Below are 17,776 nucleotides of genomic sequence, written 5' to 3'. Positions count from 1 at the left end.
TGTTACCCAGCAATGATCCTTTATCCTGCTTAAAGCTATTTACAACTTTTCAGAGAAAAACCCATTTTGACACTTTTTTCCTTTTTTATTCTCTAAAGAACAATGTCTTGGTTTGGTGGCCAAATTATGACACAGTCATTCACTTGATTTACACTTTTGCTGAACAAGCTGGCTCGTGATGAGACCCCTTGTCTTTTGATTGCAACAATCTTGAGTCGTTGCCCTGTTTTGGTGGACAGTATTGGCAAAGTCAGCAAGTTATAATATCTGTGATCATGATAAGCCGGCTCGTGATGAGACCTCTTATTCTTTGAGATATAGTGTTTTCTCGGATTGTTCCTCTGAATGCTGCGATTTTCTTTAGCAGGGAGGAAATCATTGTTTTTCCTTAAGAAAGCTCTGGACGACAATAATATAGTTTGAAAACAGCAGTTTTACAGAGAATATTTATTTTGTTATTGATACCTTTCATTGTGCTGATATAAAACAATTTCTTCGCTAAAGGTTGCTTTCATCAAACTTTTAAAATTGAAACTAGTATCATATCTAGGCTAAAGTTAACTCTATCTGTCAATAATAAAGATCAGATTTTTCGAAAAATTTTACTATTTGTACAAGCGAAAAAAATAAAAAATAAAAATAAAAAAAAAATCAAAATCTGATAGAGAATTGGTGTCTTTTTTCGTGAACCCCTGTAGTAACCATCTACAACTGGTTTTATTTACAAGAAAGAAAAGAAAAAAAAAACTAAAACTATCCTACAAAATAGAAGAATAATCTTCTATGGAAAATATATTTTAAGGATCTGTCCATTAACAGGAAAAGAATCCCTTCTACCTACTAAATCCTGCAACACAAACGTTGATGGGCCTATGACTTCTACAATCTGAAAAGGACCAAGCCACATCTTCTAAAATTTTGTATGTTTGTCCTTTTCTTCATGAGCCTTATCCCATTTCAAAACTAAATCTCCCATCTGAAAAAAATTCTGGTCATTATGCTTGAATCAAAAGAGGATTTTATTAGCGCTTGGTGATGAGCATGGGTTTTCTTAGCTTGTTCTCGTCGTTCTTCTAACTTAATTATTTCCATTTGTCTTAATTGTAAGGAGGAAGTAGATACTTCATCGATGTATTGTACTAAAGACAAGGAGGGGATCACTACGTGAGTTGGGAGAACCACTTCCTTCCCATAAACTAAATTAAAGGGAGAAGTGTCGATTCAAGCTTTCTTCGTTATTCTATCTGCCCATAAAGCATTTACCAAATTTTTGTGCCAATTCTTTTGGTTTTGGTCAACTGTTCTTTTAATAATCCTGATTAGGTTTTTATTTGTTGACTCAGCCAATCCATTACCTTGCAGATAGTAGTTGGCCGAATATTTCAGCTTGAACCCTCTTTTAAGTGCAAACTCAGTCATTGCATTCCCAGAAAAGTATGAGGCATTATCAAACATTAAAGCCGTTGGCAATCCAAACCTAGTGATTATAAATTGATCTATGAATTCAATGATGTTTTCAGAATTAGCTGTCTTGAGAGGAACTGCTTCTACCCATTTAGTAAAATAATTTGTTGCCGTGAGGATGTATCTATGCTGCTTAGAAGAGTGAGGAACGATCTCACCTATTATGTCCAAGCCCCACTGACTAAATGGTTGCTCGATGTTTACCGGCTGTAGTGGCATGGACGGTTTCTTTTGTCTCCCTGCAGTAGTTTGGCAAACATGGCATTTCCTCACGTAACTGTGTGAGTCTTTGAACAACATGGGCCAATAATATCCTGCACGTAAGATTTTATGTGCGGTAGCATCTCCAGCATAGTGTCCGCCTGCTGGTCCATCGTGGAGTTCCTGCAAAACCTTTTCGGCTTCAGTTTTCTCAAGACACCTAAGAAGAACAGAATCGTAATTCCTTTTAAACAGAACATCATTTATGAGCTGATATTGTTTAGCTTTCAATCTCAGAGCTCTTTTCTTGGTGTGATCCAGGTGTGATGGAGCATACCCGTTCTTAAGATAATAAATTGTGTCAGCATATAATGATTCTGCATCGTTTAGGCTTACCTCATATATTTGTACCTCTTCAAATGAATTTTCAGGAATTTGCGATGCTCCAGCCAACATTTTGCAGAAGCCTTGACCTCTTACAATGCTTGCTGGTTTGATCTCAAGGTCGTATTCTTATAAAGCAGTGATCCAATTTGCTCTTTTTTCACCCACATCCTTCTGTATTAGAAGATTTCTTACTGCTGGAAACGGTACTATGACCTTAGTATGGGTTTTAAGTAAGAAAGGTCTGAAATATTTGACCGCTTTGAAAACAGCATATGCATGTTTCTCCACGTCTGAATAGTTGAGTTCAGCACCTTGTAAATTTGAGCTAAAAAATGCGATTGGAGCTTCCGCTTTCTCTTGATTTGCTTGAGTTAGAATCGCGGCATATGATTTCTTTGAGGCAAATGTGTATAAGATAAAAGATTCCGAAAAACTTGGGGTTGCTAAAGATGGAGCGTTAATGATAGCTTGTTTGATCAGGTTGAATGCTTCATGCTCATCTTGACCCCATTTAAAATTTGAATTCTTTTTAATCATGGTTTGCAAAGGAGAAACAATTTGTGAAAAATCTGGGACAAATCTCTTCACAAAATTGATTTGACCAAGGAAAGATTGCATGGCTTTTTTATTGTGAGGTAGGGATATTTCATAAATTTCTTTGATTCTGTCAGGCTCAATGTGAATACCAGATTTTGACACTATGAATCCTAGAAGTTTCCCTTCACTTAATGCGAAAAAAGAATTATTTGGGTTAAGTGAAATTCCATACTTTAAACATCGTTGAAAGATTTGTTTCAAGTCTTTGAGATGGTTGCTTCGCTTCTTGGAGTACACTGTTATATCATCCAAATAAATTACTACAGATTTATTGACTAAACCCTTGAATGCGATGTCCATGGCTCTCTGAAATGTAGCGCCGACATTGATCAAACCAAATGGCATCTTCCGATATGCGTATGTGCCCCATTTAGTTCGAAATGTGGTTTTTAACTGATCATCGGGATGTACCAGCACTTGATTGTATCCTGAAAATCCATCCAAAAAAGACATTAGTTCTGAGCCTGCTACTCCCTGTAATATCTGCTCCATAGGTGGGAGGGGAAAATTGTCTTTTTGACAGGCTTTGTTGAGATTCCGAAAATCGATGCAGATTCTAATATCTCCATTTTTCTTTCTAACAGGTACCATATTGGAGACCCATTTGGAATGTCTGATGGGGAAAATTATTCTGGCTTTTAATAACTTATTTAGCTCAGTTTTTATCTGATTTTCTAAATTGGGGTGGATTTTTCTGAGTTTCTGTTGGACAGGTTTTTCGTTATCAATCATAGGGATAGTATGTTGAATGATAGAAGTGTTGTATGTCTTCAGCTCATCGTAATTCCAGGCAAAAACATTTTTGTATTGTCTCAAAAGACGAATATACGCTAGTTTTTCTTCAGGGGCTAGGCCGTGGCCTAGATTAACGTTTTGTGGTTTATCATCGGTTCCTAGGTTTACTAATTCGTAGTTCAGAGTTGAACTGTAGAGCTTAGAATTGGTAGACCTTTTAAACCGACTTTTCAAATCGTATAAGTCTTCCAACTTAACCACCGATTTAGGTATAGCATTATCAGTGCTATCTTGTTGTATTTGTCGATCATGATGGCCTTCGTCAATTATTTGATTGGAGTAGGATCCTTCAGAAGTGAGGAAATTTACAATATCAAGATCGTCATTGAATACTCTCCAGTTTGTAATGTTGTCAGGGATGGACGGTCTAAAGATTAATTCTATTGAGAATCTATCTGGACTAAAATCTTCGGAGGGAATAAGTCTAGAGGCTACGTTAGCTAAAAGGCCTGCGCTCGCGTTTTGGAGTCTTGGGATTGACGAAATATTGAATGCTATGAAATGCTCAGTCAGATCTTGTACTAAAGATTGATAGTGTTTCAAATGACCTGATAGGCAATGCATGGTGTTACGTACCTGTTTGACGACAATCTCAGAGTCTCCGAAGACTTGAAGATACTTGATGTTCAGCCTGATTGCTTTGTATAGGCCTTGCACCAAGGCCTCATATTCTGTTGTATTGTTTGTGCAATCGAATTCGAGTCTGCACGTAAGCATGGTCTTATTTCCTTTTGGACTAATCAGAACGCATCCTGCTCCTGCTCCTTCGTTAGATTTAGAGCCATCAAAATATAATTTCCAAAACAAAGATGTATTTACAGGTTTGTCTACAAAATTAACACACTTTGAATTATCAGTTTGGGAAAAAATTTCGACTTGGGACAAAACTAAATTTTCTAAGGTGATGTATGAGCATTGAAATTGCCGAGGAAAGAATTTACCGAGTAATTGCTTATGATACTGCTGTTATATGCTATTGCTTCATTTTCTCCCTCCAATTCCGTTACTATGTACTTCTGGTGTAACTCTCGTTCAACCTTTATTTGATTCGGTTTACCATTGTAGGGTAACCACATGTGCGACCAGTCGGTTGAGAAGTATCCATGGAGTTTTTCGGACCAATCCCTGCTAAGAATCAAGCCATAGAATTCTGGGATATCAGCTACTAGAATGTCAATAACTTGACATACCTTTGGGTTAGACGACAATCTTATGGTCACTTGATTAAGTTCACCAATTACTTCGACTTGAGATCGATCAAGCTGAACTATGCGCACTGCGGATTTTTGTGGTTGAACATTCAACTTGGCACATATTGATCTGGGTAAAATATTTGTTGAAGCACCAGAATCTACCAAACAATTATGCACATTTTTATTGAAAATTTCATAAGTGAGAAGAAAAGGGGGAGTGTGAGACCTTGATCTTCCTCCAATCAAGGCGATGTCATTTGGATCAATCTTATTGATCGTGTTGGTTGGAGGTCTTCCCATGTTGTGGGAAGCTACAGCTGTAGGCAAAGATGTAGTAGGCACGACATCTAATTCTTTCATCATTATCTTCTGTTGATGTTTCAATTTGCTCAATTCATAAAGAGTGATATTAGCCCTAGTCTTTTTCATGTCATCAATAATATTGTATTCCATTTCATCCGACACTATCAGTGTTCTTGATGGAGGTGTTTGATCTGGTTGGACTGGGCTAGATTGAGTCGCTTTAGCGGTCGTTTTCTTTGTTGCGACTTTATCTTTTGCTGTAGGGCTTGCGCCCTTCTGCTTAGGGGTAGTTTGGGGAGGATCAAGTTGATTTTTGCTTCGTGTGCTAACCGGAAATGCTTCTTGATCTTCTTCTTGTGGGAGGATGAAATCCCACATTCCTTGTAGTTCCACAACTTCTTCGTCATCGGTCTGCCCTTCAGTGGTACTCTCTTCTTCTTCATCTTCTTCGGACTCGACATTTGAGATAGCGTTGGGTGGTTTCACATCTATTGAAGGGCCTCTTTTAAAAGCTCTGTAGGGCTTTTTTGAAGAAGTTTCTGCTACTTGTTTTTTTATGTCAATCATCTCATTGGACATGGTCTTTAATACTTTTTGCAATCCTTCCAAATCGAAAGGATCTTTCGTTTGTTTCTTCTTAGAGTCTTCCTTGAAGGTGACTTTTTTAGATTTGCGCTCCTCTATCGCAGATCTCTTTTCCAGGGCTACTACGCGTTTCTCTACTGCTATCGCCTCTGTCAGGTTTTCAACTAAGGTTGTTTTATTTGCCCTATCCACGAAGATTGCTAAGTTTGATGGTAAGGCCGTAATATACCATTCACATCGTACTTCTTCGCTGGGTTGGGAAGCAGTGGGAATTTTGTTGGGGATTTTATTGAACTGTAAATTGAAATCTTTGATGGGTTCATTAGCCTCGGCTTTAAGATTGGATAGGTCATTGATTAACGTTGTCGTTGATCTGTCATCACCAAACTTGGTAAGGAATTGACTTTGAAAAATGTCCCAACTTGTGATAGACCCGGAGGGTAATGAAAAGTACCATGACCCGGCTGTTCCTTGCATTGTATAGGGAAAAAGCCGGACAACAGCATCCTCGTTGGTAACTCCGTTGAGATTGACAGAAAGCATGAAATTGTTAATGTGCTCTTCAGCTAGCATGCTTGCTTCTGGATTGAATTTGGGTAGCCATTTCTCAGGATGGGCCGGTATTTGGCTCAGGGGTGGAGGCACTAAAACTGCCCCAGGATTGTTCCATGGAGACTGGGCCATCGTTGAGCTGCTAGTAAATGAAAGTGCAGAGGATGATCCCTGAGGCTGGGAAGATGAAGATATTATGATCTTAGATGATTGAAGAAGAGGGGTTGTGGAAGATGGATGAGTGGTTTGGAATGAAGATGTGGGTGGCTGACTTCGCGGTGAGGGAGTTGAAATGGAGGATGTAGATGAAAGAGTCTCACTGTCAGACTCTGGTGGTGTTTTCCTTGCTCTTTTCCTAGTGGGGAGAGGGAATTCAGTTGGCTGGATGCCAAATTTTTCACTCTTTAATCTGGTCAGGGGATGAGCAGGATTGTACTGCGAAGTCACGCTGCTTTGAGATTTATCAGACCTCTGTGTAGAAATAGAAAATCCCTGGAGTTTGCGAATCAGAGTTTGAACTTCAGGGGGTTCAATGGTAGATTGGTCTGAAATATTAGGGTATGTAGCAGCGGTTAATACTTGAGCGACTTCTGACTCTAGATTTAAACGTACTGGGGAAGTCGGGGGAGTTGATGAGGATGATTTACTCTCAGAATGGTATTTAGATTTTGATTTAGGTGCCATTCATAGTTCGGGCCCTCCTTCTAGCGCCAAATATGTTGAAGCCCCGAAAATCGGGTCGACAACAAGGGGGATACCCACCCGGTCCGGACCTTGGTTGGCAGCTCCTTATCCGTTTGGTATAGCGGGTCCGACTGGGGATAATGGGACCAGTTTCCCAATCTAAGGGTGTGTGTGTGTGCAGAGTTGGATGATGCTGATCTAAGAATACTTAAAGCTAATTTAATTCAAACGTTTAAACTAACTCTATGCTATTGTAATCTAATGAGAAACAACACATCTAATCTACGCTAACCCGGGGTGTATTTCTTCTATTATGCAATCTAAAGAGATTTCAAACAATAACTGGTAATAAAGATCATTCGGCTATCATAAGAATAGAAATCAATTAAGATAAACCACTTTGCATAAAAAGTTAGGCAAAACAATTGTGAACAACATATCGCATAATAAGTTATTCATATATCAAACATAAATGAATGACTCCACCGTACAAAAGTGCCAAATGGTAACTCACACATTCATGCAATAACATATAAACAACTAAAAACTGTATATCACTTTAAGAATATAAACAGAAACGATCAAGAGATAAAAGTACCATTTATGACTGGTTCCACTCATAAGCTTCAAGCAACAATGATTTATCTCTCCTTGCTCTAACATCTACTAAGAGTACATAAGTGCAACATCAGTAGCAGATATCAAATGCAAACATTAATAAACCTTGATCCATCCATTCATCAAAACCCCCTCCAAGGGTGCAAAAGTGCATGTTCTGAGGACAAGTTTTTCGACAAATTTTTGGACCCTTCTCCTAATGCCTGAGAAGGGTTTAAATACTGCTAACTAATTATCTTAATTACATAAATTTAGGATACGGTTTTAAATGACCGCCCTTCTGCTAAAGCAAAACTATTTCTAAAAATTGAATCTAATTCCTAACCATTTCTGTATTTGCTCCTTAGTGCTGCAAGCATGCAACATTCGCTTGGGAAGAGTCGGTTGGTCACCTTCTGCTTTCGTTTGAGCTATGAAAATAGAAATAACAAGCGCTGGCACCACTTTCTGGTAAACTAGAAGATATTTTCGAGAATCTTCCTCTGGCTGGGTTTATTCACTGCGTGTATACTTGGTAATAACCCAAATTTCTCTCAAACTGATTCTGCTTTTGCTATTTCGGTTTCCGGTCTTGCAAATGACTGAATAAGTTAGGGACTTTGCTCTCTGAACAATTTTTTGCATCGAAAACTGCCTCTGTTCTTTGTTCCAGGCTTTTCTGATGCGTTTTCCTTCTTTAGCGCCTTTTTTTTCTTTTTACTTTACCGGGCATAAGCTTCAGGATCTTTTGTAAACATGTTGCTTTTGTGCGCTTTTGACTCTGGGCGTTGGATGGCCTATTGACATCAGCATCTGTTGAGTGATACTCTGAAATCTGTGGTCCTATTGCATGCGGCATCCGTTTATGAAGGCATCTCTTCTTTGTTCTCTGAGCATTGACGCTTTCCCCTTTTCCTTAGATGTTTCCTGCACATTGCTTCGTGTTATTTCCTGTCTTACAGTTTACGCAAAGGAAAAGAGTAATGATAATAAAGATTGACATGAAAGCTTTAAGCTCTTATGAATGCATAAAATCATGACACCCATAGCAAACTAACTCTTCGAAAAACACAAAACTGTCCTTCTTGAATACTTTGACGTACATTCATTAATTTCTTTTAAGGCACGCGCCCAAGTTTGGTTTACGGACAGCTTTCCTTGAATACTGCGCCGAGGAAAATTTGCGATGGGTGATTTCTGCGACTTGCATCGCAGCATCGCAGATTGCGTCGTCAAGATGTGTCATCGAAGAAATTCATGATCGCATTTATCGCAAATCGCATTCATCGTAGATCGCAGATCGCGCTTAGTCATTCAATCATTGTGTGCTGCTTACGCGATGTTGCGATATGCGACGTCGCATATCGGCCGTCGGAGATTCTTTAAGATTTTTCATTTAAGAGCGCTTTATAATGTATGCGATGCGATGAATTTCGCGTCGCTTCTTCGTAATTTATTATGCTCATAGGAAAACGTTTCATTCTCTTCTCGCGATGCGATATAGTTTTAAGGAGTTAAATACAAAAATTTTCATAAAATGTTTTTTTTTGGATTTTTTATTAAGGGTCCCCATTTGCTTGGTGTTATTGCTAATACCAAACAAAGAGGGGGGGTTGTTGGTGGCCACAACAGAATACAAAGCTGAAAATGTTGATCTCGATCAAATTACTACCATAATCCATCATCAGCTAAAAATTTTGGGAAATGTTTCCTTCTTTCATGTTCTAAGAGAGAACAATAAGGTGGCTGACAAGCACGCAAATAATGCTTGCGTTTGAACTCAGGGAGAAGTAAATCAATAATGAAATACTCTCCAAAGTCATCCCCTAACTCCTCCCATCCCTCCCCTCTCTCGCTTGATTATTTCTTGTTAAGAAAAGACTTCTCTCAGCTCCAATACCCACACTCCATGGTCAGCAACCTTATCTCTTTGATCTCCTCACCTTCCACAACTCTTATCACAAAGCAGATATGCATCCCTCCTCGATCCATTTCATCTTCCATTTGAGCTTCTCAACAAATTGGTAATAATGCCTCCTTAGACCATTGGGCTTCCCATTTGACTCTCCCTTCCTATTTATTCATGTCTCCACCTTCATTTCCACATGCTTCCCTCTCTCTTCACTCGAGCAATTCCTCTCTTCTTCCCCTGCAGTGCCAGTTCCTTCCCTCTTTGTTCTCCTCAGCTCCCTCAGTTCCCCTACTTTATTTGTCATGGATGCTACTGCTCTTTTTCCTAAGGGTCAAACTTGTACTCACTGTAAGTCCCTCAAGGTTGCTCTGGACCAGATTCGATCCATGCATATTTCGTATCAGGATAAAATCAAGACAGATATTGCATACCTCTATCATCAGCGCAATGAGTATAGAAAACAATTCGTGCAACTCAACAACAGATGTGCTCATTTGGAAAATGCAATATGTGTGTTGCAAGAGATGGTTGCCAAAAACCCAAGAGAATGCTCAAATACTTTGGACTACGACAGTAAAATCTAGAAGACAAAGGAAAATGCAGTCAATAAAGATGAACAGGAATACCAGCTCATCGCTCACTATGACTCTCCTTTCAAATCAACAAAAATTACTCCTTTCTCTTGGATTTATATTTTCAATCATATTTAGCTATGCTATGTAAATGCATTCTGATTCTACAGCAATTTGTTAGATCTTTCAAGTTAAACACAGTAGGTAAATTAGGAACTTTTGAAGTTAATGTAACAGTTGGAAAGGAAGGATCAATGATTTTTATCTCTCTGTCTCCCTTGATCGCTTTAGCCTTTATGTACTGGGGAAGCCTACTTTCTTCTATTTTGGAATGAATATAACATCCCTGAATCTGTTAAAAAAAAATATTGTGCTTCTTACAATTGAATATGCTATAATGCATTAATAATTATTATTTTAATGAATTCTTAAAATTGAAAATAAAAATATTTGTATAGTTAATGTATTTCACCTAGTTTAACTATTATAAGTTTTCACCCTATTCCAAGAAGATTTTTTAGTCAATTTTGTCCCAAAATCCAATAAATACTTGGTTCTGAAGACTATTTTTAATCCCATGTGTGAGAGAGAGAGAGAGAAAAAGACCTAGCTTAGCTCTATCTTGATCTATTAAGGGTCAAGAGAGATTAAATATCGTGAGGTGTAAACCTTTCTTAAAGTTTTTCACTTTAAAATAAGTTTTCACCTCAAGAGATTTGATGCCCCTTTAATCTTGATAGAGATAGATATGAGATTAACATGGATCAATGTTTATATATATATATATATATATATATATATATATATATATATATATATATATAAATTATTTGTTAGTAACCAATTGATTAATACAGCAAATAACCTCATGTCTATTAAGGACCGAGAGAGGTTAATGGTCCTCATGTCTATTAAAGACCTAGAGAAATTAATTGTCTTGAAGCATAAACCTTTTTTCAAGTATTTTACTTTTAAAAAATTACACCTCAAATAGTTTAATCATTTAAAATTAAAATGAATATATATTAATTTATTTATTTTTAAATTATACATGAAATACAAACTTGGATTATATTAAAAGAATTTGAGGAATGAAAAAGACAATTGTTCATATATAATTTATTAGTTGGTAACCAATTGATAAATAGCTCAAATAATCCATTTACCAACATATATAAAACTAGGAGTGAGTAGATGGAAAAACTACAATAAATTTGGATAATTTAAATTAAAACCACAACAAGCATTTTCTAAAATTCCGTATTAATGAAATATTTGTTTTATAATTCACATCAAACTTTTTAAAGCATTTTTAATTTCAGCTAAATTGTAGATTTATTATTTCAAAATAAACAAAAATTAATTGAATAACCAAATATTAATTTGAATTATAAAATGAATTTGAATCTAGGATTTCTAATTCGATGAGACTTCATTTCCACAATCATTATCAATTGAGCTACCCCAAGTGAACAAATTTAAACAAATTTTAATTTAATGAATATAATTTTAATAAATATAATAATTTTTTCCTAATTTTATAATTTACATCAAAAAAATGCTATGATATTTTTTAAATGTTATATATCAACTTTGTATTAAGAATAAAATAAATTACATATTTGTTTATAATGGAAGGTAAAATATAAGAAAAATTTTAATTTAAATTACTTTACTTTTAATTAATATAAAATTATCAGATAAAAAATGTTATATATCAATTTTGTATTAAGAATAAGATAAATTAATTATCTCTCACATAATGGAAAATAAAAATATAAGAAAATTTAAATTTAAATTATTTTATTTTTAATTTATATAAATTTATGTTATTTAATATGGACATTCAAATATTCTATTTATTGAAATATTGAAAGATTGGGAATTAACGATTTTATTTAACTATACATAGTGAAATATTTAATGTAAATCTTTGAACATCACTTGAATTTATGTCTTACGAGCTTTGTTTATTTTTGTCAGTATAAGAATTGGCATCACACTTACAATAATTTCATTTTCTTTGGTATCTTCTTCATGTGTCTACCAACATCTATATTACTTTCCAAATATTTTGAAAATGCCTAAGAGCTCTCTTTCCCATTACATCATCCTAAGTCCAAGGTCAAGGAGACACATCCTTTCTTTCCCATTACCTCATCCTAAGTCTAAGATCAAGGAGACACATCCTTTCTAGCATTAATGTTTGGAATACCATTTTTTACATACGGTGGGATTTTAAAGAAAACTAGATAGAATATATCATAATCTTTATTATTTTCAAATGTATGCATTAGGGATTAGGGATTATGCTCTAATAACACACTATTTTATGCATTTTGCATGATTTGAGAGATAAGTTGAACAACTAATGCTCTCCATAAAAGTAGCATATTTAGTGGTCTTGATGAGTAATTTCAATTAGTTTTGTGTTTATATAGATCTTGAACATATTAAGTTAAATAATAAACAATATACACTTTTAAGTCCATAATGCAAGTAAAATTATTTTTAGTAGCATTTATAATATTTTGATAAAATTTATTCTTTCCTAATAAGATTTAAAATGAACATAAATCTCATTATTAAGTATATGCTCAAAATGTGAACATAAGATGTAGTGCTTATGCATCATAGGTAAATATAGATTACACACTCTTATATTAGTATTCACTAAAACAAATAAAAAATAAAAATAAAAAAGTGTGATTGTGTTTAAAGTTCTATAGTGTCACTCAATGAATAAGTGGTGTAATTATTATTAATATAATTTTTATTATTATTAATGTATATACAATCTATAAAAAAATAGAATATACAAAATGCTTTTATAATTTTTTTTGAGGAAGTATCTAGGCAAATCCACCTAAAAAGATATTTAGGGAAATCTACTCAAAGAGATCACATCCCATTGGCTTTTGACCCAGTGACCTCCCATTAGGGAGGTGATTCCACCAATTAAACAAACCCTTGGAATGAAAATTTCTTTATTATTACTTTTTATCACCAAAAAAAATTAAAAATTTAACAATTTATTAAATTTTAAATAAATAAAAATATAATATTTTATTTATTTTCAAATTTATATTTAATTTATTATTTTTCAATTTCTTTGAAACTTAAAAATAAAAGTAATCCTTCAAAATTGGATCAGTGCCCACAACTATATGTAAGACTTGATTTAAGCATTATCTCATTCATATATCTCTTTTAATTTATTTATTTGTGTAAATGTTGTTTTCTAATCTTATTTGATTAGATGCATTGATTTTAGTGTAAAAGTTGTTTTCTAATTTTATTTTATTTCTTGCATTAGATGCATTGATTTGAGTGCAGATGTTAATTTTTGACTTGATGTAATTGGATGTATGATGGTACATTGATTTTTGTGCTATAGTAATTCAACCTCTTAATATTGGAGAGAAAGGGAGACAATGTATGATGTTTACTACAATAGCTCAAGCTAAAAATTTAAATGGTTTACGATTTAACCTTTCCTTTTCATATAATCAATATGAAAAGATGACAAATGTAACAAGAGAATATAATCAATATGAAAATATGACAAATGTAACAAGAGTGACAATAAGAATAGTAAAAGAAAATAATTTGAGATTAATCAGAATGAAGTCTATTTGTAATTGACTATATTCTTATAATTCACATTTTCTATCATTCAACACTATTACATTGTCACCTTACATTCAAAATTTGTATTTCCTCATTTTTCATTATTAAAATTATTAACAATATTTATCATCTCAACAAACTGAAGTAACTAAGAAAATTTAAAATTAAAATGACTTAATCTGAGACATATTTAGCATATTTAAAATGATTATATTAATATTAAATGAATTTACATATTATTGATAAATTAATCATATGTTCATTAGATTTTCTTTGGCCAAACACGACTGAAACCAACCTAGATCTATCTTAACCGCAGATCTATCAAGCTTCAATAGGGATCAAATCTCTGAGGGTGCAAACATTTCCTCAAGTTTTGCACTCAAAAAATAAGTTTGCTCCTTAAGAGATTTTCCTCAAATTTTGCACTCAAAAAATAGGTTTGCTCCTCAAGAGATTTGATTTGCTCCTCAAGAGATTTGATCCCTCTCGGCGCTTGATAGATATCCGGAGTTAAGATGGATCTTTGTTATAAAATAAGAGTTAAGATAATTATATTTGGAAATAAATATTAGACTAAATTTATTTTAAATGCAGATTTACCAAGCATTCAAAAAAAATTCTAAAATTAACATGAATCTAAGATAGTATTATGGACAACCATAAATACCATAGACTTCTAAACCACCATCCTCAAAAATAAACTCATCAAATAAATAACAAACTTATCTTCAAAATAACATTACATTACATAACATTTTCCAACCTAACCTAACATTTTACAACCTAGCTACCATATATATTCTAAAAGTAATAATTATATGCTGTTAAACTCAAACCACCATCATGATAGAAGAGAGGACTTCTGTTTTTCACTGGATGGATGTACACGATAGACACTGATTAAATATTTTCTACGTGACAGTAGAGGATTGAAAAAAAATATACATATATTTTATACGACAAATCGGTGGGACTACATTTAAAGAGAGGACCTATTTTTAGGATTTGGAGAGCACCATGAGCACTTGAAGGAAAGGCAACTTGACGATCCTGTAGCTAGCGAAGCCTGATCTCTGGAACAGCCCTTTATATTCTTCCTCGCTTCTTTCCTTCCCTCCCGTTGTATAAATCATCATTGTTATATCAAATAACAATCCCAGTCGCCTCGACATACTTTGATCTTCTTCAACAACTGCTTCCACAATTAACACCTTTCCCTTCGCTGGCGTTGCCTCGTAGCTTCTTCTCAGCAATTTCACACACTCCTCATCCTCCCAATCATGCAAAATCCACTGCAATAACAATAATTAAAGAGCTTCTTTTAGCCCTCAGAAATAATAGTAATAACAAGTTAATTTGCTATGGAAATGCAAAACCAGAGAAGAATTCATCACCTTCATCATGACTGCATCGGCAGAAGGTATGTGCTCGAACATATTTCCCTCCATATGCTCCACCCCTGCAACACTCAATCCCACTTACAACTTCCTATAAATCATCTTGCTATCGTGTTATATCAACAAATTTATTATATTAATGGTGACCAACATTACAAATCTTACCATTTGTGGGAGGCGCAGTGGCAATGACATGAGGGAGATCGAGATTAATGCCATGAATATGTGGATGTTCCTTCACAATGATGGACAAGGCAGAGCCCATGCCTCCTCCAACGTCCACCAGCGTTTTCATGCTCTGAAACCCATCATCATACATCTTCGCCACGGAAGCCATGACAGCGCTACTGTTAGTGGCCATGGCCTTGTTAAAAGTCTGGTTGGTTTGAGGATTTTTGCCAATATATTCCCAGGGACTCATACCATAAGCTTTGTTGAAGGGGTAGCAACCTTCCAAGACAGAATCGCCCAAATATTGATAAGCCTCCAGGTAGACCTTGTCGGCTGCGAGAAGCAGAAAAGGCGCACAGGATTGCTGGTTTCCATCCTGCACCAGCAGCTTCGAAATGGCGGTCGAGCCGTACTTTATTTTCTTGGGGTCTGCGTCACCTTCCTGATCGGCTTCTCTTTGTTCAGTAAAAACGCCATAAGATGCAAGAAACCTCAGAATTCTGTAGAGGTATCCCAAATCCACATGCGAATTACCAGTAGATGTGGAATTAGCAGCAGCAATGTGAGAAGCAATCTGGCCCACGGAAAGAGGGCCTCTTTTGGCGATAATGTCAGGAATGTTGAGCGACACGGCTGCTTTTAAAGCCATGGGCTTGGCAGCACAGAGTATCATCTCGTAAAGCTGGACTTCATGGATTGCTGCAGATTCAACTGATGAGTTGATCTGTTGCCCGCCATTAGCCAAAACATGATCCGTCGAGTCCATAGAGGCTGCCATGTGAGCAGTATGTAATGGGGCTTCAATGACCTGAAGTTCATAATTGTAGGAGCCGCTGATCCATTTATATAGTAAAAAGATTTTAAGCCTCCCTCAGCAGGAGTGACCAGTCAATGCTGTCTAGATCTATGCCTTCCCACCAATCAACACTGAGGTCTTCATTTTGGTTATTTTTCCTTACCCATCTTGACCAAATTAGACCGATAATTAGGGAAGAAATTCACGATTCTGGACCAAATCAGATATGGATCATTGGGAACACTACAGGAGCCCCTAGAGTTTCGGTGCCATTGCCAAATAAGTATTGTGAGGTCATTATTCAAAACCCAAAAAATAAAATTGGTAAATTTTGATAAATTAATGTTTAACCCATTATAATCAGACCTGTAATATAATCAGACCTGTAATTTGATATTATGTGAATATTTTTTTCCATTTCTCAAATGTTTTTTTACCTTGAATAAAAATTTTGGCAATGAGTAAAAAATCTTGAAACTGCAGATTCAACATCTAAACATTTAAGTTACCCATCATAAATTTAATAGGTTTATAATAGAAGAGGTTAATGGTCACTATCTCAAATTTAAAAATTTGCAGAATCATTCTTAAATTTTATTTAGTAAAGTTTTTCATTATTTTATTTTTTAAATATATATGTTGTAAAGTTACATTATTTTAAATTATATAGATCCATTTTAATCAGGGATATACCAAAGGCCAAGAGGGATCAAATCTCTTGATATACAGATCTCTTTTAAAATGCAAAATTTGAAAAAAGATTTGCACCTCAATATATTTAATCTCTCTCATCACTTAATAAATCGATGGTTAAAATGAAAATTAAAATAGGTGAGGTGAATGGCAAGACGAAGACGAGCAGAGCGGGAGCAAAAAAAAAATTCTTTATTGGTCTAGGGTTTTCTCATTGCGCAGGGGCGAGGAGGCTGAACCCTAGCTGCCTTTGCCCCCGGTTTCGTCTCTGCTTCTTTGGCTGGAACCGGATGGGTTTCTTGCTGCTACAAATGGTGTTGTTTTGGACGCACGCTGGCCTATCCTTGCTGTTTTGGAGCATTGAGGGAACAAGGGTGCGGAGGTGACTGTCTCTGCTTTGTTTCGTGCTGCTGCAACATGACTGGGTTTGTTGGGGTTTATGTTGGCTATTGAGGAAGTTTGGGGCAGCGGTTGGGGTTTTTGTTGGCTATTAAGGAAGTTTGGGGCAGCGGTTTTTACATCTGGTTAGTCTATTTTAGGAGGAGAGTTTTGAGGGGGCGGGGTAGGAGTGGCTTCCTTGGCTGCTCTCTTCCTCATTTCATGCCTCTCTTTCTTGTCCAGGCCGCCAGATCTAGAGCTTCTTGTTCTCGGTTTCTCTCCTCAGTGGTTTATTTTCCATTTGTGGTGGTTAGGTGTTGCGTCTGCGCTGAACGACTCTTCTACCCCTTCACTCTTGGTGCTGCACCTCTGCTTTCTTTGCTGTCTTTTGTTAATGGGTATGGGTTACTCTCTACAGGTCTGCTCCGGGGCTCAATATTGGCCCTTTTGGGGTTTTTTGGGCTCCTATATCTGCAGGTATTAGGGTTTACATACCCATTTTGTTTTTATGGCCTGTCCGAGGGCTTTTTCTGGAATACTTCATTTGGAGTATTGTTTTGTAAGTGGCTCAGCCCACATTTCTTCATATGCTTTTAAGCATCTACAACATGTAATTTTCTGAAATCAATGAAAATTACGATATTTCTCCCCCAAAAATCTATGATTAAAATGCAATAATAAATCTATGGTTAAAATGCATTAACATTGGTTAAGTTTTGCCCCTAAGTAGATTTAAAATGGATGTATATTAGTTAAACGCACATCAAGACCATCTGTAATTTTTCGTTATTAAAATGACAATTTTGAATGCTTAAATAGATATAATGCCTTGAAAGTGCGTTTAAGCACTTCTCTAATTCCAACAA

General features: G+C 35.5%; 1 protein-coding gene across 1 annotated transcript; it reads right to left on the bottom strand.

Annotated features, from left to right (window-relative positions):
• Positions 1 to 14,440: 14,440 nt before the first annotated feature.
• Positions 14,441 to 15,840, bottom strand: LOC149248090 (caffeic acid 3-O-methyltransferase-like). The gene is made up of 3 exons (XM_089456000.1): positions 15,038 to 15,840; positions 14,870 to 14,934; positions 14,441 to 14,767 (listed from the first exon to the last, which is right to left on the bottom strand). The coding sequence occupies exons 1-3, from the start codon at positions 15,819 to 15,821 to the stop codon at positions 14,474 to 14,476; spliced, it is 1,143 nt and encodes a 380-aa protein (XP_089312126.1). The 5' UTR covers positions 15,822 to 15,840; the 3' UTR covers positions 14,441 to 14,473.
• Positions 15,841 to 17,776: the final 1,936 nt, after the last annotated feature.

The sequence above is a fragment of the Pinus tabuliformis genome, chromosome 7 (genome assembly GCF_031772625.1).
Source record: "Pinus tabuliformis cultivar Carrire ecotype Pingquan chromosome 7, CPIR1, whole genome shotgun sequence".
Lineage (NCBI taxonomy): Eukaryota > Viridiplantae > Streptophyta > Pinopsida > Pinales > Pinaceae > Pinus > Pinus tabuliformis.
Note: the sequence above shows the minus strand (reverse complement) of the source record. Positions and strands in the feature narration are given on the sequence as shown.